At 41.5% G+C, this 23075-nt stretch overlaps 1 protein-coding gene across 1 annotated transcript in view; it reads right to left on the bottom strand.

Moving 5' to 3' along the window:
• Nucleotides 1-22789, bottom strand: part of cacng8b (calcium channel, voltage-dependent, gamma subunit 8b) — a 28521-nt gene extending 5732 nt beyond the window's left edge. Inside the window, exons 1-4 of the mRNA XM_049584750.1 lie at nucleotides 22279-22789; nucleotides 8356-8650; nucleotides 7418-7642; nucleotides 131-214 (exon numbers count right to left, since the gene is read on the bottom strand). Of these exons, the coding sequence (XP_049440707.1) occupies nucleotides 131-214; nucleotides 7418-7640 (307 nt within the window). The 5' untranslated portion in view covers nucleotides 7641-7642; nucleotides 8356-8650; nucleotides 22279-22789. The remainder of the gene's footprint in view (nucleotides 1-130; nucleotides 215-7417; nucleotides 7643-8355; nucleotides 8651-22278) is intronic.
• Nucleotides 22790-23075: the final 286 nt, after the last annotated feature.

Genomic DNA, 23075 nt, shown 5'->3' with positions numbered 1-23075 from the left:
TGAGGAATCAGCAATAAAAACACCACGTTCAAATAAAGCAGTGCACATTATTTTCCTCCTATGTTTTATTTATAACCAGGCTTCGCTCTCATTCATTCATCCATGTCTAGTAATGGTAGTGCTGACTTACGTAGGACGTACTCTGCCCCGTCATGGTCAAAGTCTGCATCTTCTGGGAAGTGGTTGATCTGAGAACACACTCCTCGCTTTACTCCTGAGATATGAGAGGAGACAGAGGTGACCAGACACAACAAAAGACAGGAACTCATAACTGTAACCTCAAGAAAAGAGAACAGCAAATATCCTCCTGAGGGACAAACTGACACCTGAACACAGTCATATCTTTGAAAATCTCTTTTTGCTGAATCCAGGCATATGAGCCAGATGATAAACCTCAACATACTGATCACAGCATCACACAGGTTCTTCTAAATGCATGTTAGTAACATCACACACATGCACAGCACACACACACACACACACACACACACACACGTGTAAATACATGAGTATACAGACACATAGGCAGACAGATAACCTTCCGCCGGGGTCTTGCATGTAGACAGACAGACGAACGGAGGGATGCACGCACGATGATGACAGCACATCACTGTTGCTGATGGATGGATTGTGAGAAAGATGAATGGAGGTGATGGAATGAAGAGACAGACGGAGGGAGAGACGGACAGATGTGGGATGAGCTGGTCTCTTTCTCACAGCTCTTATATTTCCACAGGTTGGTCTGTAAAGAAACGGAGGTACATCAGTTGAGCCACACAGGTCAGTGTCATCGGACACAGGCACAGGTGGTGTTCAGGTGGTGTTCATACAGTCATTGTTTAGACATTAGGGTAAGCTTTCAGATTTCCTTCAGACCGATCAGTGATTTCCTGAATGACTTACTGCACATTAAACATTGCGTCTCTACCAGCTCTTCTTTAGGACATAAAATTCTACTAAGTGTCTGATCAGCTGGCTTTTTCTGTGTTGTCATCCTCATAACTTGAGGATGTCAGGATGAAGGAGTGGTCTATGGCACTGCGTCAAGGTTGCAGTTATCCCCGGAGGTGTGGGTTCCAATCCCACTTCTGACAATAACCCTGTACTGGTTCCAGTGTTGTACATGCAGCATAATGGGACATAATGTGCAATATCATGAACATAATCATGGATGAACTAACCATATACACTCACCTGTACTTTGTATTTTGTATTGTATAGACTAAGCTGCGTGCCACTTCTCATACACGTCTATGATCCTTCTTTTATCCTGGATATATTTTTGGCATTGTGTATATTTTGGATTTGAACCTCACGGATATTCTATACTTTATATTGCATTGTTTGTTCTGCGACTGCTGCACAACAATTTTCCTCATGATAAATCTATCTTGTCTTGTCTTATAGTCGCTAGAAGAAAATGGTGGCATTGTGACTTTCTGCAAACCACATGTTCTTCACATTTAAATGTTTTATATGTATCGCATCAACATTTCTAAAGTGACATAGTATGAGTTAACTTTGGTTGTGGGTGGATGGTGTGTCACTCAGGCATGATGGCTGCCAAGCTGTAGAATACTGTTTGAGACCAACAAACAACAGAAACAGTGGTATTTTAGCAAGTTATCGCTGCATTTCCAGCGGCCTTTCAGCCACCAAACGTGGGTGTTTTTTAGTGACCTGTCACCGTGTTTTCACCAGAGATAGTGCCACCAAAAGCAGTGTTTTTTACTGAGACATTGCTGCGTACCAGCCAAGATTGTGCCACCAAAAGCAGGTATTTATGGCCAAAATATGATCTTTTTCTAACCAGAAATGAGTGGTTTTTGAGTCTAAGCTTAACCACTTGTTGACCACAGCAATGTTCAAAGGAAAAGAAATGTTAAGTTTCAAAATACTGACTACATAATAATGTTCAAATGTAACCTATCCATGGTTTACAGAACTGCACAACACCAAAATTTATTCTAACGACTAGTTGACCCCAGGGGGTACAAGGAAAGATTTTGAGTGGCTCAGCTAATTCAAAGATAATTAGGACTTAAAATGATAAAAAGCAATTCACATACTGAGTCAGCTTTAACACATGAACATCACATGCTGTGATAGATAGAGTGTGAAAATGTAGCAAGTGAGCAGAAAAGTAAAAACTGTTAGCAACAAGTAATGGATGAAAGAGTTGAACAGGAAGCTGAAACTAACTAAAGAATTGTTAAAATAGATAACTGAAGGTAGCAGATACGTGGCTGAGCTCCACTCCAAGCAAAAGTAGTAGAACAAATGTGACCCCAACATTCAGAGTGCAATTGTATGAGAAGTGCACAAGAACAATACCCACTTTATATAATGAATGGTATCACATAATATTTGGCTTTATAATCAGTTCAGTTAGCACATCTATGTTGTTGATGAAGGGGTACCTGCGTTCAGCTGACAGAGCTGTGAGAGGAGGTTATTTAAGTGCTATATATTTTCATTTATTTACCCTTTATTTAACCAGGATAGGTCCCACTGAGGTTAAAAAATCTTTTTTTCAAGGGAGTCCAAGATAGACAGGAGCACAAGATAAAACATATAAACAGACACAAGACAGAATAACTGACTATACTACAATATAAAACAGTGGACAAAGTGCAGAACAAGCCACATGTATCCACCAGCACTAGGGGTGTAAATTACAGGTTTCATCATGATATGATATGACATTGATTCTTCAGACAACAATTTAATATTTACTGATAGCACAATGTCTGCCATGATACAATTCGATTCAATATAGGGTACTGCCTTCAATATGAGATGATATCAGTAAATATCTTTACAGTATTCTTCTTGGCTGCTTGTCATTATCTGCCTGATGCTAAGCTGCTAGCACTGTTTGAATGTGAAGGTGCACTTAGAGAGAAATAGTCATACAAATCATGTGAATGTAAAAAAAATGCATATCTTAAAGATGACAATATGTATTAATATTGCACAGATAATATTGGACTGTTGATCACTGAATCTGTATATTGATCCAGATCAATGTTTGGTTGCATCCCTGACCAACACCCCAACGATTCTGTCTCCAGGTCTTTTCAAAATTGATTTAAAAGCATCAAAGAAATCAAATGAGTTTAAAATATTCAACAATGAATTTCAGTCATAGGGTGCGGAATACCTAAAAGCCCCTTTCCCACTATCTGTATAAACAATCCTACACATAAGAGGAAGTAATGATTGACGGGTAATTCAGCGCCACCCCACCTTCAGTAAACCTGCAGAAGGGCTGGAGAGGAGGACAGGACACGTCTCTATCCACAGCATAATGTGCCACCCACCCACAGGCATAAATCTTTTAGAGCTAGCATGTCCTGCATTTCCACCCCAGCTACACCTCACTGCATCACTGCACGACTACTGAGCATCTATCTTGGCTGAATACTCCACAGACATCAAGGATACTTGACCTCTAAGCCATGCCAAGACACTGTCAGCTTTACTGCACCACAATGTGAGAGAAAAGACTGAAAGAGAGGAAACTACACGGAGGGGAAGAGGAGGAGAAACCAGTGAAAGATTAAATTCAGTGTTTGGGGGAGTGAGACTGAGGGATAGCAAGTGGAGAAACTGAAAGAGTGAGGCAACGGAGGGAGTGGGTGGGGGTTCACTGCAGCAGTGCTGCAAGGGCTAGAGCTTATCTCTAATTGGCTGCTTTGCTATCAGGAAGCTTAGAGATGAGGACAAATTAGCTTTGTACAATGACCAAGCCCGGGATGGGCCGGGGATGCTTTATAAGGAGAGCCAAGAGGTTTTTCCTGGAGACAGAAGTCTGTATGTGAGCACAGATCGCTAACTCACACCACCCCTTTGGCTGGAGCTGCTTCACTGTTAACTCCATCCCAGCCTTTGCTGCTGAGTGTCAGCCAGGCAGTGTAATGTATAATGAATTAGCAGCTTGTGTTGCGGTGACAAGCCGAAGATTGAGAGATGGCCACTGCCAGTTTCTGTAGCTTCCGCCACTTGGAGTGAGAAGACGATTGGCGTCGGGGTGAGCGCAGGCCTTTTGTTTCAGCAGTTGAATTAAATTACTGCAGCCTGAATCAAACACAATGATTAATGGATTATTTTGAGTGAGGGTTACGCTTCAGTATCTTGTAATTATACTGCAATTATGCAAACTTGTTTTCTTGTCGCTGTGGTGCAGCCTAACAAGTACGAATAGAATGTGCACAGTATATGTTGGTGCTGATATGATTACTGATATCACAGCCACGCTGCAGCTCTCTCAACAAAAGGTCAAGTGAAAGGCGCCGGGCGCTGCTGAAAAAATGTTTACACTGATCCCGCTTTGCAGAATAAACAACACACGAAATGAAAAAACAACAACACATGGTGACTGACGGAAAATATGTTTCCAATTAAAAGCTTTGACATGGCCAAGAGATTTTCATTCCACTGTAATGAGTTCATTTCAGTTGGATTCATCACTACCTCCAGCGTCCAGTGCCACCCACTCGATTTTGGCGAGTGTTAAATAGTCAAATCACAGCGGAGGAAGGAAGACGGGTTTGTGATTACAAACAAAGACTAAGTACAGACATCTCTACATTAATGTGTTTGAATTATTCTGCAGACAAATTGGCAAATGTTACACAATAGCTCCTACCTCACAGAGGAAAACTAAGACTAGGAAGACCACTTAAAGGAATAGTTCAACATTTTGGGAAAGTTATTTGCTTTCTTGCCGAGAGTTACTTGAGAAGATTGACCCCGTTTACACCTTTTATTAAAATGCATTTTGGGTGATTGGACTGCAGTCAGTTAGTGCTTGACTACATGGAAGTACAAGTGTAAATGCACCCAAAACACATTGAGGACAGGTTGTGATCTAATTAGCCAAATCACCTCCAGAGGTATTCAGGTACACATCTGACCACATTTAAGACAAATCTAAATATAACTGCATTTTTCAGTCCACAAGCAACATCTATTAATGCAATCCCACGTGACTGTTCCAAAACAACGAGGTAACAAAGGCTCTCCTTCACCAAAAGCTGAAACTGTGGGGCGACACTGAGCACTGTCTCATCTGATGCTAAACTACCAGGGTATCTCCTTCATCTGTGATGTCTTCTTCCTGTCGATCACTGCATTTGCAATCAGGTGGGCCTGTTTTATCCTCAACAACGTCCCTGTCGCCATCTAAATCTTCCTGACTGTCTCTAATGTACGTAACAAAGAAAACTACCATTTTTTAAAAATATAACCCAGGGATGCTCAAATTGCTTTGCCCGGAGGCAACTTTTGCAAAATGCACGAGGCAGGAGCCAGTCAATAAACAAACATTAATTATATTTATCGTTATATATAATAAATGAATCGCCTGTATTCAACTTTTCGATGTTTGCTGTCTTCACTCAGGCAAATCCAATCACAGCAGCCTTGCATAGGTCAGGTGTACACAGGGGTGTTTTTAGGATTGAGTATATTTGAAGCCTAGCTCGATCTCTGTTGTCCAGGCCAGTGGTTCCCAACTTGTCCTGCAACGAGGTCCAGATTCCTCCTTAATCATTAGTTCAAGGTCCACGCCGTTGAATACATTCAGTGTCATACTTAAAGGGACATTGTGTAACATTTTCAGTTGTTTATTAGCAAAAAATGATGTCTGCATTTATAAATATATCATCACTGGTGTATTATTACCTCCACCAATAATCTGACTTATTCTCGTAAAAGGAGAATTTCGGATTTGTTTGTACATTTTGCGAGTAAGTCATCTCGAGGGTTCCATAATGTTTTGCCATCCTGAGAATACATCTGCCAGCAAGGGACATGCAGCCCCGCCTTTGGCGTTTTCGTTGAGAGCCAGGCCAGCGTTGAGTGACTGAGAAATCGAAGGAGAGAAGCAAGAGGCGCTTCGCTACTACCCTGGCACTACTGCAGCACAACAAACAGCGGCGCTGGCCTGTGATTGCATTACCTTTCTCCTTCAGCAGCTCCCTCCACCTGGAAAAGGCTACCCCGATGTTGACCCTCGTTTTTTGAATTTGCTGGTCATGTTGCCTTTTTGATTCCCTTTTGCACTTTCTTGGCGACAACTATTCCGTCTCCCGTGATGCTGCATATGCATGATCCTGCATTTTGCTCAAAGAGTGGGACTTTGTTATGCTGCAGTAGTGCTGGGTAGTGGCGCTGGCCACTACTACCCCGCGGCTAACAGCTGTCAGCGGTGCAGTGATGTGAGGACAGGGATGTGTGAGGTTGAGCCACTAGTCAGTTGTCAACTTGCGTTGCATGTGTCTGTGTAGGAGCCTGAATGAGTACTCCATGAAGTATCGGATAACATGGTTTCATAAATGTTATCATAGCTTTTTGGTACATAGCAGCTACCATTGTTGCAATACGCGTTTGAAACAGTGAGGCGCTAGAGTGCGCTAGAGTGCGCTGCAATATATGATTTCAATGTTAGATGGGAGAAATTCCTACACACTGTGGCTTTAAGGTTGGCCATGCTGTTAAGCTACTTTACTGTATCTGTCAAGTAGCTGTCCGTTATTCACTCACTCTATAGCAGGAAATGACACTTAAAAATATAAACTGTGTGCTGGAAATTCACTGTACTTAAAAATAAATTGTTTTTTACAAACTTGACATGTTTGTGAGTCACTTGTAGTTCATTCAGAATGGGTCTGTGACCCACTTTTGGACCACAACCCACCAGTTGACCAGTTGGGAACCACTGGTCCAGGGTATCCCTGACACCCTTTCTGAATATAATTAAAAAAAAAAAAAAAAGCTCTATTTTGATGCTTTTTATGAACTCTGTCAACTTATTGACACTCAAACTACAAATAAAAAGTGGGCCACCTGTCACCCTTTCATTTGTCCCACAGGCCACAAGTTGAGTATCATTGGTCTAACCTGTGATATTTCTCTCCCATGGATTTGTGTGTAATTGTTTCTCAAAAATACAAATCAGACGGGTGTCCTGTATCAGTTCAATATGGAACACATTTAGTTTTTATTTACGGGATGATTCCATTTTTTATGGGACAGTTGGTCACCAAAATCAGCTGCTGGCTTTTGCGTCATATAGCGTATCAATCTTGTCATCTAACTTTCAGCAACAAAGTGAACAAGAGCATTTCCCAAAATGTCTTCAGTCTTAGGTTGAGCCTTATTTTCCCTGCTCACCCTCAGGTCCTGAGTGCTGAGGGTGAAAGCAAGAAGGTAGTGTGACTAAATTCGGATCTGCATTAAATGCTAAATGGCTAGGAAGTAACCGGAGCTGTGCTGCCATTTATCAGCTTTCCCTGCACCCTTTTCACTGAAAACAACAGCCCCAACCACAGCAAACTTGCTCCTGCGTGTATCCCCTTCGGTCCAAATCCCACCCATAGACCTGAAATGTCTCCCACATCTTCTTCTTTACCTTCCAGGCAGCATATCCTCCACAGTCCAGAGTGGGTGAGCGCCCCAGGATCCTTCTTGTCCTTGTTATGGGGGTCATCCTGGGTAACATTGGCTGTGCTGTTGCAGATGAGGGCACGGGAGTACAGCCAGTAGTCCGTCCCTATTGCCACCGTCATCAGGCCGAAGGCAGCGAATGCCCCCACGGTGGTGAGGAGGATCTGGATCCCCTTCTCACACACCATGCCTTCAGAGAGAGGAGATAGTAGGAGGAAGAGGAGTTAGATAACAAGGAAGGATGGAATAACCAAGCAGGAGGGTGTTTACAATCACACATAAAGTGCAGTTTATTGAGAAAGACGGTGAACATTCAGGCGAGATGATGAGGGGGCAAGAGGAGGTGAGGGGCAGAGAGGGGGGGCGATGAGAAAAGATGAGGAGGTGGATGTGGGAGGTGCATAAGTGGATCTATGATGTGTCCTTGGAGGAGAGTTGGATGACTCTGCTGACTTCGCTTAACAAGACAGAACTGATGTGAAACACAACAGATCACACCCTCCCAATCTCAGTGTACTCCATATTCATGACCCTGACACCATTTCCCCTCAGTATCAGCAGGGCCAGAGATGAATACAGAAATACACACACATGCGCACACACACACACACATACATCAGATCTAACATGAGATCACCTTGTACCTGTCACAGTCTTTATTAGAAAGGAAATGTAGGTTCAGCTTATACATACACATCAAGCTTCATACAGTTCGTCACATTGACAAGTGCAGCTCACACATGCACTTGTCACATTGACAAGTGCATGTGTGAGCTGCAGTAAAGTTGCCTCAGTGGCCTATAAATGCTGCTGTAGATATTCTCTGCTCTGTTCAGCAGGTAAAACTGATTCTAACAAATATTTAAAAAGACTGAAGCAAAGTCTCAGCCACTCAAAACTTACCTGACGGCGAGTTTCTATCCTTCGACTCAATTTTGAAATCTTTCTTTTCCTCGTCAGTGAAGAACGTGCTGTCCCCTCAATCCGGACAGCATCCATCGACTGTTTTCACCCGCTCCCCTCTCTCCTTCTTGCACTTGTGCTCTCTTTTTGCCTCTTTCTCTTGCTCTCTCTCTCTCTCTGTCTTTCTTTCTCACTGGAAAGCTGTTGCTGGTGGAGGTTGTATCTTGGACGGCTGTCCCGCTCTCCGTCCGTCCTCTGCTAGCAGAAAACTTGCACCATGGTCACCGCTCTGCTGCTGCAGCACATAAAATAAAGCACAGGACAGCATTTTATTGGTTCATGTGGTAGTATATTAGGCCATAAATCTACAGATGAAAAGAAAAGAGGCATGATCACAAAAAGATAAACATGTTTAGTGAATAATTAGACATATAGGCTAATCATTCTGTAAGAGCTGCAACTAATCAATATCAATAAAATTATGTTATTTCATATTGTTGTTTTCATATTTTATTCAAAGCTGATTAGATGTCTGTCTTCCTTAATTTCATCCTCATCCTTTATTTGCAGTTGGTCAATCAACAGAAAATTACCTAGCAACTCTTTAGATATTTGATTAATTGTTTAAGTAATTTTTGAAGCAAAAAACAAACAAACATTAGGACATTAGTTCCATTTTCTCTTAGTAAAGCGGGATACGCCGTAGCCTACAAACGTGGCGTACACGTGTCACTCCACTCTGCAGTTACACCTCCAAAACACTAGTCAGCAGCGGGGGTTCTGTGAAGTTCTGTAAAGTTTAGTTGATTCAAAACACACATTAAACACACATTAAACATGGCTTAATGGAGACAATTTCAAACACAAGTACACAAATCAGCTTCATTATAACTCGCAGCATTCACAGACAAAGCACTTGTCTTTATCTGGACACATTTTTCCCACAAATGCAACATGCTAACGTTATTAGCACAATAGCTTTTTACATTGTATAAATTATCCTAGCATCTAGCAAACTTTTCCACCTCTCATATAAAACCAGGGACAACAGCAACATTTAACAAAACTAATGTTACAAAATTCGGCTCCATTACAACTCACAAGGTTCACTGACAAAACAACTGTCTTATACTAAACATGTTTTTCAAACAAATATAACATGCTAACGTTATTAGCACAAGCCTGTGGCATTTTACATTGTATAAATTAGCTTAACGACGAGCAGAGATTTCCTATGCTCATATGAAGCCAGGATAAATCACACACAAGACTTAAAATAATATTTTTATGGAGGCTTTCTTCACAATTTATTGTTTATTATCTGTGAAATTAAAGTAAAAGCTTTGTTTCCACTGAGGGAAATGGTTTAAGCAACAAAAATAAAGGTCTGCGCCGTCGCAATGTATAGTTACATTTCTGGGGAGGTCCACCACAGGCTTCAGCGTAGGTTACGTAGCTACAGCGTCAATTCAATGCATAAGTATAAATTCTGCCTTAGGATTTACTTTTCTTTGTCTGGTGTGATAGCCAATTGAGCTAATCTAAGTAAATAAATCTAAGTAAAAAATCTAATCTAAGTAAAAAAAAGTAAGTCTTGAAAAATTAGTTGGACCAAACTAGCAATTTAACCTCTAAAATTCCCACGGCCCATCCACCTGCCCAACAATCACAACAGCAGATACAATCAATGCCTCCGTCAGACCACCAACAAACAAACAAGTGGGCTACGAAATTAACAGACTGCTGTTGCATCATTTTAAATTAGCAGACTCCATGTACTCCACATGCAGTCAAAAACAGGTTTTAATTTACTCTCTGTAAGCCTTGAATGGGTATATAGGCTAATTTTACAGGAATGGTAAATTAATAGTTCATCAATATACTCTAATACTGGTGCATTTAATTCTCTGTGCTCTGTCACTGAAAAATGAGACGGTTGAGTATGTAAGTTCAGTACATGTAGTTAAATTAACAGTTTAACTACATTCAAATCTCATTAGCTTTTTCAGTAGATAACTAATTGGGTCATGTATTTTAGGTAGTTAAAGATGTCACCTTGGTCTTTAGGAAATTGTAATTAACATTTTTCTACCAATTAATCAAATTACATAGACCAAATGATTAATCATGAGTCATGATGATTAACTGATAATGAAAATAAATGTTAGGTGCATTCCTAGTAAATGTTCTCTGTATACAGAGCTCCCATGCAAAAGAAAGTAAACTGCACTTCTTGGTTTGCTGTGCATAACAAAAGGTTAACTGAATGAGAACAACCCTTTACTGTTAATCAACTAATCTTTGATCTGTAAAATTTCAGAAAACACTGAAACTATACTGCCAGATCCACTTTGAGGACGCCTGAGATGGTGTCTTTAATTTTACTTTTTGTCCAACTAACACTTCAGAACCTCTATATCTTTAATTTATGCCTAATATCCTGAAAGACAAAAAAAAAAAATAGCAGTGAAGCTCCACAACTGAAAAGCTGGCACTGGGGGATTTTGGGGAGGAGTTTTTATTTGTAGCCATGACAGTGTCGCTCTGTCAGACTGAAATATCTCAACACCAATTTAATAGATTGCAATGGAAGTTTTGTGCAGACGTTCATGGTCATCAGAGGTTTAATCCCTGTGATTTTGCTACCATTACCTTGACATGTTTGACTTTTGGTGAAATAAATATACAACTGCTGGAAAGATTGCTATCAAAACACATTAAAATGCAACTACTACAACATGTAATATAAATAAAACAACTACTTTTCAAACAAAGTGGCCTCTCAAGAAAAACAAGCACATGTCTCTATCACCACATTCTTTATGATGCCTTTAAATTCATCGATGACCAGAGCTGATGCACAGAAGGGTACAGAGGTAGGCCGGAAGTTTGCCCAATATCGATTTATAGATAAAAATACACCAGTGCTGTTGTCTGCGAATGGTCAGTGATGTCCAACCCACGAAATCATGAAGAATGCAGTCATGAGTAAGTGACTTTGCATTTGTAATAAAATGTAGCTGCATGGTATACTGAATCAAGGCTACATAAAATGGAGGGGGTTGCGTGCATATACAATATGTCACTCATAGTTTGTCGAGGGAATAGGACAACGCTAACTTCCACGACAGCCTACAATACAACGTCATCCTGTCAGCACAGTAACTTCAGTGATGCTCTGACTTTTCATCCACCGTCATCACCAGATCAAAATCACATCTGTCTTTGATTCAAGACCAAATATCTGCAAAAGTAATGACATTCCCATCAGCCTCAGTTGTGTTTTGTGCTAATTAGCAAATGTTAGCATGCTAGCAGGCTAAACAAAAATGGTGAACATAGTAAACATGAGCATGTTAGTATGCTTATGTTAGCATTTAGCTCAAAGCACTGCTGTACCTAACCACAGCCTCACAGAGCTGCCAGCAGGACTGTATTCTCTTGTTGCAGATTAATCTTCTGTTGATTGACTAATCACGAACCACCTCCACATTCTGCACTACAGATGTTTTATTTAAATATTGTAGGACCATATTGGAGCGATGCTCACACAGATTAGGTTAATTATAAGTGACAGTGTTACGGGCTAAAGACAGAATCACTCCAGAGCTAGTTGTACTGCATCTAGCCTGAATAAGAGGAGCAAGAGGGGGAGGCAGAGAGGACCAACCCGACATTGTTACCATAGCAACATTGAATTCCAAAGTCTGGATCAGCATAGAGCGAGGGGGGGTGGGGTGGTGGGGGGGTAGTGGGGCAGGCAAGAGATAGAGGGAGAAAGAGGCAGAGAGAGCAAAGCAGGGAGAGGGCAGAGATGGGAAATAAAGAGGCAGAAACGAGGGGGGATATTTCAAATCAGTAACATGAGTGTTGACTGTGAAACCCAGACAGACACAGACGGACCAGTGCGCTAATGCTCTATCAATAGATTTGTGTGCGTGTGTGTGACCACGGTGACACAGATGCTCCCAGACACACACACGCACGTGCACACACACAGTAACACATGAATAAAGACAAAACATCAGTTGCTGAAAAGAGAATGAGAAGCAACCACTCTGTCAGTGTCTTTTCTTTAGGAATAACCGCCAAAAAAAAGAGGATACAACGAAGTGGCACACATTCAACAAACATTATTTAGCAGACATAATGCAGTGCAGTCAAGTCTGTTAATATTTGATGATGCAATATGGCACCGTGATCAAAATAGGTTACATCCTGTTTGCATTGTGAGACCCAAAACAGAGCTGCCTCAGAGACAGAAGGAGAGATGGAAGGAGAGATGGTGTGTTGTGTGTGTGTGTGTGTGTGCGCGTGTGTGTATGTGCACATTTCCTCTCCAGTGCATCTGAGGATGGGTCTAGTCCAATCTTATTGAATCCCAGTAATGTTCCCCTCAGCTCCCCTCAGTTAGACAGTTAGCCTCGTATCTCTGCGTTCAGGCTCCTTATTATGTAAACTATCAAATGACACCACCACAGTGTGGCTTATTATACATCATGGGTTCATATGTGCAAGCAAACAAGTGAGTGTGATTGTGTGCGTGCGTGCGTGTGTGTAGTATGACCTTCCAACCTTATCAACATACTGCGTCTCCCTAAGGAAAATACATGGCCAGAAGGGATTACACTATCTCCAAGGCCTGAAAATGCAGTATCTAACGTGTGTGTGTGTGTGTGTGTGTGTGTGTGTGTGGTCTTTGACTCCAGTATTTAATGAATGACCTTAGCAATAACCTACTAAGTTATTCCCCTCAGCAAAAACTCCCCTGAGTAGGAGATCATAATTGTCATTTAATTATCTGTAATTTCTATTTTCCACCAATAATTAAGAAAGAAGGGAATGAGGGGAACGAACGCAGGAGAGCGTGAAAGAACAAGAGGGCGAGAGAAAAGAAAGTGTGAGAGTTGAATAAATGGATGAGAGTAAGGGACGGTGCAAAAATTATTGGCAGGGGATGGGGTCAAAAAAGGGAGGGAAGGGGTATTGGAATTTTTCTTTTTGCTCAAGGTACAGTAGTGTGGATTTTATTTATTTATTTTTTATTTTTGTCTTAAATTCATACGTTAATGCAGTATAGTTAATGGTTACAACAAAGACACCTTATGGGTGCACTTTGCCATATGGGGACACAACACCGTCTCAGACGAATCATGTTTGTATGTTACCAAACTGCTTTCTCAATTACGCTGTTGTGACAATGTTATCACTGCCTATGGTAGCCTATGTTCAGAGACAACGATTCTTTCAGGTAATAAAACACTACATTCATGCACTGTACAGGCCTCGGCAGGAGGTGGTTGGGGAGGATGATGGGTGTACAAAGGGCAATACGTTGACACCAGAACTTCAAGTTTGCGTCCAGACTCATGTCTTAGGTTTAACCAACAAAAACACTTTGGTTAAGATTAGAGAAAGATTGTGATTTTGGTTAAATGTTAATAAAACAGGTAATAAAACCATAATGCTATGGGCATGATGAGGGAATACTGTATTGCAAAATTCGCTATTTTGGTTAAAAACCAACTGAAATATATTGTTAGTGAACATTATGCTGGTATGTTCTGTATCAACAAATGTGCAATTTGCCAGGTACATTAATTAGCAACAACCCTCATTATTTTAAGTATAATTCCCTTGGCATTATGTTTCCCATAAAGGGTATTAGCTGTTTCAATATAGTTGTAAACATAACTTCTAGAAGACAGAGCTGGCAGAGAATAACTGTGTTGTCTTTGTATCAAGGTTTTATCAATGTTAACATTGGTGACCCACAATAAAGGTTGTTTAAAGGTCCAGTATGCATGATTTAGGGCAGGGGTTGGCAAGCCGCCTCTCCAGAGCCACATTCATTGTGGTAGTAAAAGTTGCTGACCCCTGATTTAGGGGGATTGAGTGACATCGAGAGGTGAGGACTGCAGATTGCAACCAGCTGAAACTTCTGGTTAGAATACCCTCAGTTCTCTTTGTACAGGAGATTAAAAACAAAGGAATACTTGACACATGTATTTCCAAACAGGTGCACAGGAGAGGGAAAAGAAGAATAAATCTTGTAGATTAATCTAGATAGAATATATAGATAGAAATGTAGATAGAATCTTGAATCTTGATGGTGATCTCCATCACTGAAGACACAAACACAGCTTATTCTAAGGTAACGGAAACACTATGATTCTTATTTTCAAGGGTTTATGCACTAAATAAAACATACTTATTATACTTAATTCCACTTCTGCCAATACATCCCCCTAAATCTGACACACTGGACCTTAAAAGGCATTAAGATTTAAACTAGGGTACATGGTGCTCCTCATCTCTACTTGAAACTAGCAGCTCAAGGCTACATTAGTCGCAGCTAGCATAACACATCCGAATATCTCAGACCAAACAGTTGGTAGCTTTGTGGGAAATGTAGGGGCCAGGTATTGAAAAGGAAGATACATGGGAGGAATAAAGAGCCCATATCTGGTTGTGCTGCATCAATTTGAGTCTTTTACAAAGTGAAACATCAGGTTCAGCCCTCCTCACCACTTAAATAATGTTAGTACAGTCTCTGATGGCAGCATATTCTAAAGAGAGGAGAAAATTTGGGGGTGATTTTAAATTACGAATATGGGTTGACGTAAAACATACAATGATGTTTGCGTTGTCCACAATTCTGAGCTTCCCAGAGCTAACTTACTCTTACAGTGAAGCTTTTATAGTATGTTTGCAGCACTCCGAGGACTCCGGGCCAGCCAGAGGCCAATTAGCTGCAGCAGGATGTACTGCAGCAACAAAGGCCAAGGGCTTAGCTTTGGGAGCTAGCTGCTACAGGGATCATTATGGAACCAGGCACTCACTTGTCAGAAAACTTCAGATGTAATCAGATCTACCTGCCTGACTCATTCCCAGCATGACAGAATACCTCGTATAAAATATAAGCACGCTCAATGAGTTGTGGCTCCAATAATGCAGCCATAAATCACACAGGAGATTTGAAATTTGTAGCAGCTGCTCCATCAGCTATTCATTGCATAAATCAACTACCAAACTGCTTGTTGAATAAATGATGACATCTGTAATAAGTTTTTCCACACATGTGCAAGGCAGTGATCCTGTGTGGGCATGTGAGAGCATTTTCAGTGTAAATACACAACAGTGACTCAACAGCAAGTCACACTGCGTTGACTGTTGCACGTCCACGAGAGGGAATCTGGGATGTAGTTAGTAAAAATGACATAAGCTAATACTGATTGCTTGACCAAGAGAAAAAAAATGCACTAGGCCTACTTATGATGACAGCTCTAAAAATACAAGCAGCGTATTCTATTCTGAGTGCTTGATGCAAACATGCCTAAATATTCAGAGCGGTGACTCTTGCTAGCCAAGATGATTTCTCTCCTTAATCATGAGAAAAAGCAACACACCTGAGCTCATTGCTGAGATCCCACAGCTGGCGAAAACACACACATTTACATCTCCAAACACTCACATGCATGCCAGCACAGACACACACGCAGGTGCACAGAAAAAGATCAACACGCAAACAAACCCTTGGCATGCAAGCACATATGCAGCCTCAAACCCCCACAACTGTCAAAATGATGACAATAAAATCATAAAATAGGTCATCTTTAAAAGACACTTCAAAGCGTAGCAGAATTGCCATTAAGCCCATGTGAAGAGTCCACCACGATCCTCAGAGTGCATGTGACCGAGTCTCTGCCTGTCTGAGCAGAACAGCCCGAGGAGGCAGTGACAGTAACACCTTGGTCTAAGAGGCTCCCAAAATAAAGTGTCTCTGGATGACCTGACGCTCATGAACCCATGAACATATGCTTAAACACATGCGCACGTGCAACCATGCACATGCATAAGGACGACACTCTTCACTGAGTAAAGTGACAGCAGATCTAACTCAATTCCTGGTTTTTTTACAGAGAGAAGTGTGATGTTAATTCATTACCCTGCAATATGTGCAGCGGAGGTGAAAGACTTAAGGTAGGAAGAGAAGTGAATATTTGCATATATCAAAGCTACTCGAAAAAGGCAGTCGCCCTGAAAAGAGACAACACGCTACCTGCAGCTACAGATTATTTTCATTAATGATTAATGATGTTGTGCTTTAGATGTCATAAAAAATACCTATCACACTTAAACTGAGTCCAAGGTGATGTCCTCAAGTTGCTTGTTTTGTACGACAAACATTCCAAAACCCAAACATATGGAATTTACAATGATATAGCCTAAAACTGAGAAAATAATGTTAATTCTCAAAGTGAGAAGGCAATTGTTCAGCAGTTTTGCTTAACTAAAGATAATATAAATAAATGAATGTTAGAAAATAGGCTAACTCATTTACTTGTTGAGAAAAGATGATAAGATCGATAAAGTGCTGCAGGGATGACAGTATTTGTAGGCCTGTGCAGAAGTTAGCATTTCCCTGGTTCCCCTGGCAAACAGGCTAAGGGATTTTTCCATTGGATTTTGGATTGTTAAGTTCTATGACGAACAAAGTTTATGATAGGTTACTTACATGTTTTGTTTAGCAAGATAATCTTCACAAATGAACACCACTATATCTGAACTCTAAGTGCAATTGCCAGAAATACAAAGCTAACGCTAGGCTACAAACATGCTACACTTTGGTTGCATGACTTGAAGTCGCCAGGCTGTAATGTCGTGGTCTACATGATGACGCTCTCATTTAGCCACTTGTTAGCAACCATTTACTGATGATTTTATGTCGCAGAACAAATCATGAAAGTCTCTGAAGCTTGTGTTAACCACAGACCTTATTTCAGGCATCCAACCAAAACCCATGGCCTTCAATACGAGGGCACCTGGAGTGCTAAAATGCTAAATCATTTCCAGGTTGTAGGACTCATTCCCGAGCCACTTTGTACCACTCTCAGTCTTCATGCTAAACTAAGTTAGCTGCCATTTGGCGCCATTTCTTAAAGTAGTTTCAGCATGTAACTTCCTGTAAAAGCATGAACTTCATAGGTTTAGACCTTTATGCAGAGCTTGGCTAGCTCTTTACCCCTATTTCCATTCTTTATCCTAAGCTAAGCTACCCGACTCCAGGCTTTAGCTTGATATTTAGCCTACAGAAAGTGGTATCAATCGTCTCATCCAACTCTCAGCAAGGAAACAAGTTTTTAAAAGTGTAAAATTATTGCTCCAACTCAAGGTCCACTTATTAGCTTATTCAACGGCCACCAAGGTGCCGACGCTCTGGAGCGACCTGCCCATGGACATAAGGCTGTCGGAGTCACTGGCTTCGTTTTAGTCTCTCCTAAAAACATACTTCTATCGGGAAGCATATCCTGACTTTATCTGAGCTGTCTATTTTATCGCTATCTTATTTTTTCTACTTCCCATTTTTTATCTTGATTTTAGTTTTGGCCTTCCTTATTTTATCTTTTACTGGAATACATTTTATGACATATTATTTGTTTTATTCTTCTTGTGTTTAAATTTTGTTTAGTTTTATTGCACAGCACTCTGCAACTGTGTTTTGAAAGGCGCTATAAAAATAAAGTTTATTTCAATATCATTATTTCAACTCCATCACGTGGTCTTCATATTGAATAGAGTTTATTTATGTCAGTTGTGAATACTTTTCTTCCCAGTATTTTAGGTCAATCCTATTTCATTTCTTAATTCATTTATTCATCAGCTAAATATTAAAGTGATACATGACCTTCTCTGTTGGTTTATTTGGCATAAATCCTTGAAACTGTAAAAATGCTGATGCAGTTGTCTGATGAGCTTTAGCCTATTTTTATTTGTTCATTTTTTAAAGTTATATATATATTTGTAATACTGTATAGCAGCAGTGATACTCACGAGTGGTGCTGGGTGGCCTGACGACCATTTTTGATTTCACAGTGACATTAAATTGATTGACACTGGGCTTTTTTTGTACTGTTAATGTGATTAAGGTGCTTGAATGCAACAAAAAGCCTCAAAATAGAGGTTGTTCATCAAAAAAGTGCCAGTGAAGGGTTCACAGGACCTGCAGCAGAGGTTGAGGCTAGCTTTTCTAACTATTTAACTGTTTATATATTATTCATGTTTGTTTATTAACTAGTCCCTGGCCTCCAGTCATTTTTGCAAAAGTGGCCCCCAGGCAAAGTAAGTTCAGTGTCCCTGCTGTATAGTATACAGTGTACACACACACCTACAGCCTGTTGTAGTGAATGAAAAGGTCTCATGTTGTGTCTCTCCGGTCCATTGAAATCGCTCGCCTGTCAGACATGCTAACACTGTGTGTCTGCTGTATGTTTACACTGCATGCCCCTGCACAGACAGGTTGCATAGAATGTATCACTGACACGATATGGTTCAATCGCAGGCTCTTACAACCCTGCTCTTAGAGGCTGCGCTAACTTGAGCGAAGCTCTTAAAAACACCAAAGCTGGAGGTTAATTGATGCATGGGTCACAGCCATTGAGACAGGAGTCAATTAGAAAGCCTCGGATAAAAGCCTCTGCTCTCTGGAATTATAAGCAAGGTTGTGTACTGAATCAGCAAATACAGGAAGCCCGTGTTTAATTTGCAAGTACAATCGTCGGTTCAAATTTACTTGACTTACCAAGCACGGTAAATATAAAGGGGTTTGTCTTACTGACATTGGTGCAGGAACAGAAGCTGCACATTTATGTGATTGAACAGTTGTTTTTTGATAATTAGACCGTTCTGGGACACTGACATCATATTTAAATTGAGCCATCTGAGTCTGTTCCTCTCTTACAATGCAGGGTATCCTCCTGAGCTCCCTGAAGAGAGGAGGGAACATTGTGAAGCCTGTAGACCATCAAGAAAATTGCAGCAAAGGCATTGATCCTCTGAACAATAGCTACATGACAGATGTGATGATGGTTGCAGAATCGCTTCTCCTCAGAGAGAGGAACAGAGAGTAAGAGGGAGATGAACAGCTAACGGCCAACCAGCTATGAAATAAGAGAGAAATAGCGAGGCGAAACAAGCCGAAACATTCAGAAGTTGCAGACGTTCCTTCCGATTGTTCTGGACCGCTCATGCATTAGATGATTATGATTTGGCCGGCAATAAAAAACAACTAGAGCCTGTGTGGGCTACACACAAGTATTGACTGCAATGAGTCACCTTACAGCGTAAACAGCAGATCTTAGAGGCGGCTGAGGGGTTTTGAATGTAATCCAAAATGCACAGAGGCAATCATCAAGGCCACACACACACGTAACACACATAGTACAGACGGTGTTTACCACGTGGGAGGAGGGGCTGAGGGGGTGTGACCCACAGATGGCGGGACCAACCATACCTCAATGAAAGATTTGGCAATGATTGATGGAGCCGCCGGCTGCCAATGACAGCACTATGATACAAAAAAAATTACACATCCCTGTTTGGAACATATTTGATGTATCGCTGCACATAAGTTGGACGAACGTGCCCTTTGAGGTGCAATAATGTGTAAGCATTAAACTTATTATTTATACCACCATGAAAAGTCGGAATTCTGTCGTAATTTTGCGAATTAGAGTTCAAATAACTTTTATGAACTCCACGTTTTATGATATGTCTGCTGAGTTGTTCAGAATGAGGATTAATTAGATGTGCAATTAAAGGTGCAGTCTGCAATTCTAATCCAGTACACTTCTTCAGCGGATAATCTCCTCACAGGCCGCTAGCTTTATGTTGTGTGTGTGTGCGCTGAAACAAAATGTGTCCATACACAGTTCTGGCTATGTAAATTGGAAACAAACAAAGTGGCTTGGACTGAGCTACACATCTTCCACGTCTTTGCCCACAAAGAACAGTGCTACGTCATGATAGTAATGAAACGTAAGTAACATCGGAGGTATTAAAGACCATTCTTATTCCCAACTTTAACATAGCAACACTTGGACATTGGCCCTCAGCAGCATACCCTGAAACACATAGGCACTCTTAGCCGTGGCATCATGCACACTAGGTGGTGGTATTTCTGATGTAGCAGTCAACTACCCTAGTATAAAGTGCAAGAAAGTCCATCTAGGGTGGTCAGGAGCTCAGGTGGATGTGTCAAACAAATTCCGGACTTTGACCCGAGAGACTGCTGTTTTTCTCCTGTGTGAAGTGTGTAGTGTTAGTAGCGTGATATGCTAATGACGTATGTTACGTGACGTTACACTACACTGGTAACAACTGTACTTATTTTAAGCCAAACCATGATGTTTATTTCTTAACCTAACCACAGACTTTTGCTGCCTGAACTTAAGGAAGTAAACCTAAAAACTACGGGTTTAACAAGCAGAAACTGGACATTTCCTGCGAAAACGGAAGCGCATTTTGAAAAGGCACAATGCACGTATCGAGTCTAAATTGAGAGGAACTTCCTGGACATCCAGGAAGTTAACCAGCACCCCATATTTTGACATGTAGGGCCACTGACCAAGCATCCGTATTTGGCGGGATGGGATGATAATGTGTTAGATATGAGTGGAGCGAGCACTGAAAGGAGGGGTGTCTTTGTTCGGGTTTTGAGTTTAAATATCAACAGTGTTTCTCCAGAATCATCTTTAAGGTTCTCATTAACAACTATATGCTCACTAATTTCATGTAATTATTAAAATAATAAACAAAAACTACTATTTAACTATCAATCACCACCCACATATCAACACCAGAACTTTACAGGTAAGTGTGATGTAAATGTAAGAAGTTCAGCTTCATCCCTGCGACACTGAGAGCTACACAAGTTAGATCTGCATCACAACCACGAAGGAGCAGGTGCTGCTGATAGACACTTGTGCTGCTGCAAAAAAGGCCAGTCCCTGTGCTGAGGAGATGCAGCACCTAAATCAAAAGCTCAGCTCAGAGGGGAAAAAGATTGTACGATAACTACAAGTGACCACATTTGGTTGTTTCACCTCAGATGACGATAATCACTCAGAGCTGCACCTGTCATGGGCTGCAGCCTCAGTGGAGACAGGTATAACTCATTCACTCACTACCTTGTTTTTTCTATCAGTGCATGGTGACTCCTGAATGCTGCAGTGCACACACTCCTTTAGCATCTCCAAATCACAAGACATTTCACTCCACCTTTAGCCCAGATGTGATCTGAGCTCTGATGAAAAATGAATGATTGATAAGGTGCCAGATGTTTGGTGCCCTTTACCTCTGGATCTGTCAGAGCTCAGTGAGAGCAGACAGTGTGGCTGAGAGGAAAACGAATCTCATAACGCATCAGATAACATGATGTGGCCCAGGTCCAACACGAAGCTAAGATGCTGGCCCTGCGCTGTGAGGAGTCCAGCAGCAGCAGAGCGGCAGAAGCTGTGCAGACCACTGATTAGACACATAGGCTACAAGCTCGGTGCTGAGAGCGTGCAAAGCTCAAGTATAGTGATGCGGACTGCGGTGCATTCATTAATAGAGTAGGCTACACACATCACCCTGCTTGCATAGGCTACACGGTGGAAAATGGACGCCTAGCATCAAGCGGCCGGTACAGAGAAAAGTCAGTGGACTGGGACACATTAAGACATCCACATCCGCAGAAATCACTCCTCAGTGTGCGTCCATTTCGGCGCATACAACAGATATTTTAGTCCCCACACCTGCGGTGCGGATGCAGGGAGAGCTTCAAACGAGCTATTATAAGGCTTTCATTTGCATAATAGACGTTGCCGTCGCTAATTATAGGCCCGCGGAAATAGGTGGGAAAATTATCAATCAGCATTTAATCAGAGAAGTGGCACAAGTCTGAGAATTATTATCATTATTAATTTTTTTGCCAGTAAATTCCGTAGTCCACACTGTCAGGAGTGGGCTAAGTTGCAGGCAACGTGAAACAAATCAATGTGGCGTGTAAATGACACTGAATGAACTGTGTATCCATTAAGCTGCAAAGTAACAAACAACAGTGTTATTGTGATGATACAAAGAAGCTTGGAGAGGTCTTACCTGCAGGCTTTTTTTTTTTTAATTTCAGATATTCGCAGCGCGTCGCGCTCCCAGCGAGGAGATGGAGGGAAAAAGAAGACAGGGGGTGGACGGTGGATGAGCTGAATAACGGGTCTATCGAGGCAAAAATAAATAAATAGAAAAGGGGGATGAATAGAGTTGATAAATAAGAAGCACGCGAGGGACTTGGTTCTCAATTCCTGGTTAAATTTAAATCAGCCAGTGATGGAAAAAGGGTTGCATTAAAAAAAAAAAAAAGGCTGATACAAAACACGTCACTGAACACGGATTTGTCTACAGTGGATGTGGCCGCTGCTTGTGTGTGTACTCGGGGAGAATGCGTCTCCCCCCTCCCCTCCGGTTGGACGAGCGCTCTCCTGCCTGCCTGCCTGCCTGTCTGCTCCTCTATCTATTTCTCCCACACCGAGCCCGACGCAAGCAACTTGTCGCATCCCACCAAAACTCCTCAGTGATGTGAGTGGTGACGGATAATGTCAGAATCGACACAAGATGAAATCTACGACAGTATGCTGCGCTGCAAGAGCACGGCGGAGGGTTTTAAAGCCCCCCATCATCATCATCATCTCCCCTCCCTCCCTCCCTCTGTGTCTCTTCTCTCTCATATTGAGAGAATTGGTCTGGATGTGCTTATTGGAGCGTGTGGCACGCGCGCACTGCTGTGCGGTTGTAAGTAGCCTACCAGCCATGGCCAGGTTATATAGCTATATATATACTATATCTGTGTGTGTATGTGTGTGAGTGTTATTGATGTCGATTTTTTCCCTTTTTATGGTGGA

Source organism: Epinephelus fuscoguttatus, linkage group LG8, assembly GCF_011397635.1.
Source record: "Epinephelus fuscoguttatus linkage group LG8, E.fuscoguttatus.final_Chr_v1".
Taxonomy (NCBI): domain Eukaryota; kingdom Metazoa; phylum Chordata; class Actinopteri; order Perciformes; family Serranidae; genus Epinephelus; species Epinephelus fuscoguttatus.
The sequence above is the reverse complement of the archived record's forward strand: the minus strand, read 5'-3'. Positions and strand labels throughout refer to the sequence as shown.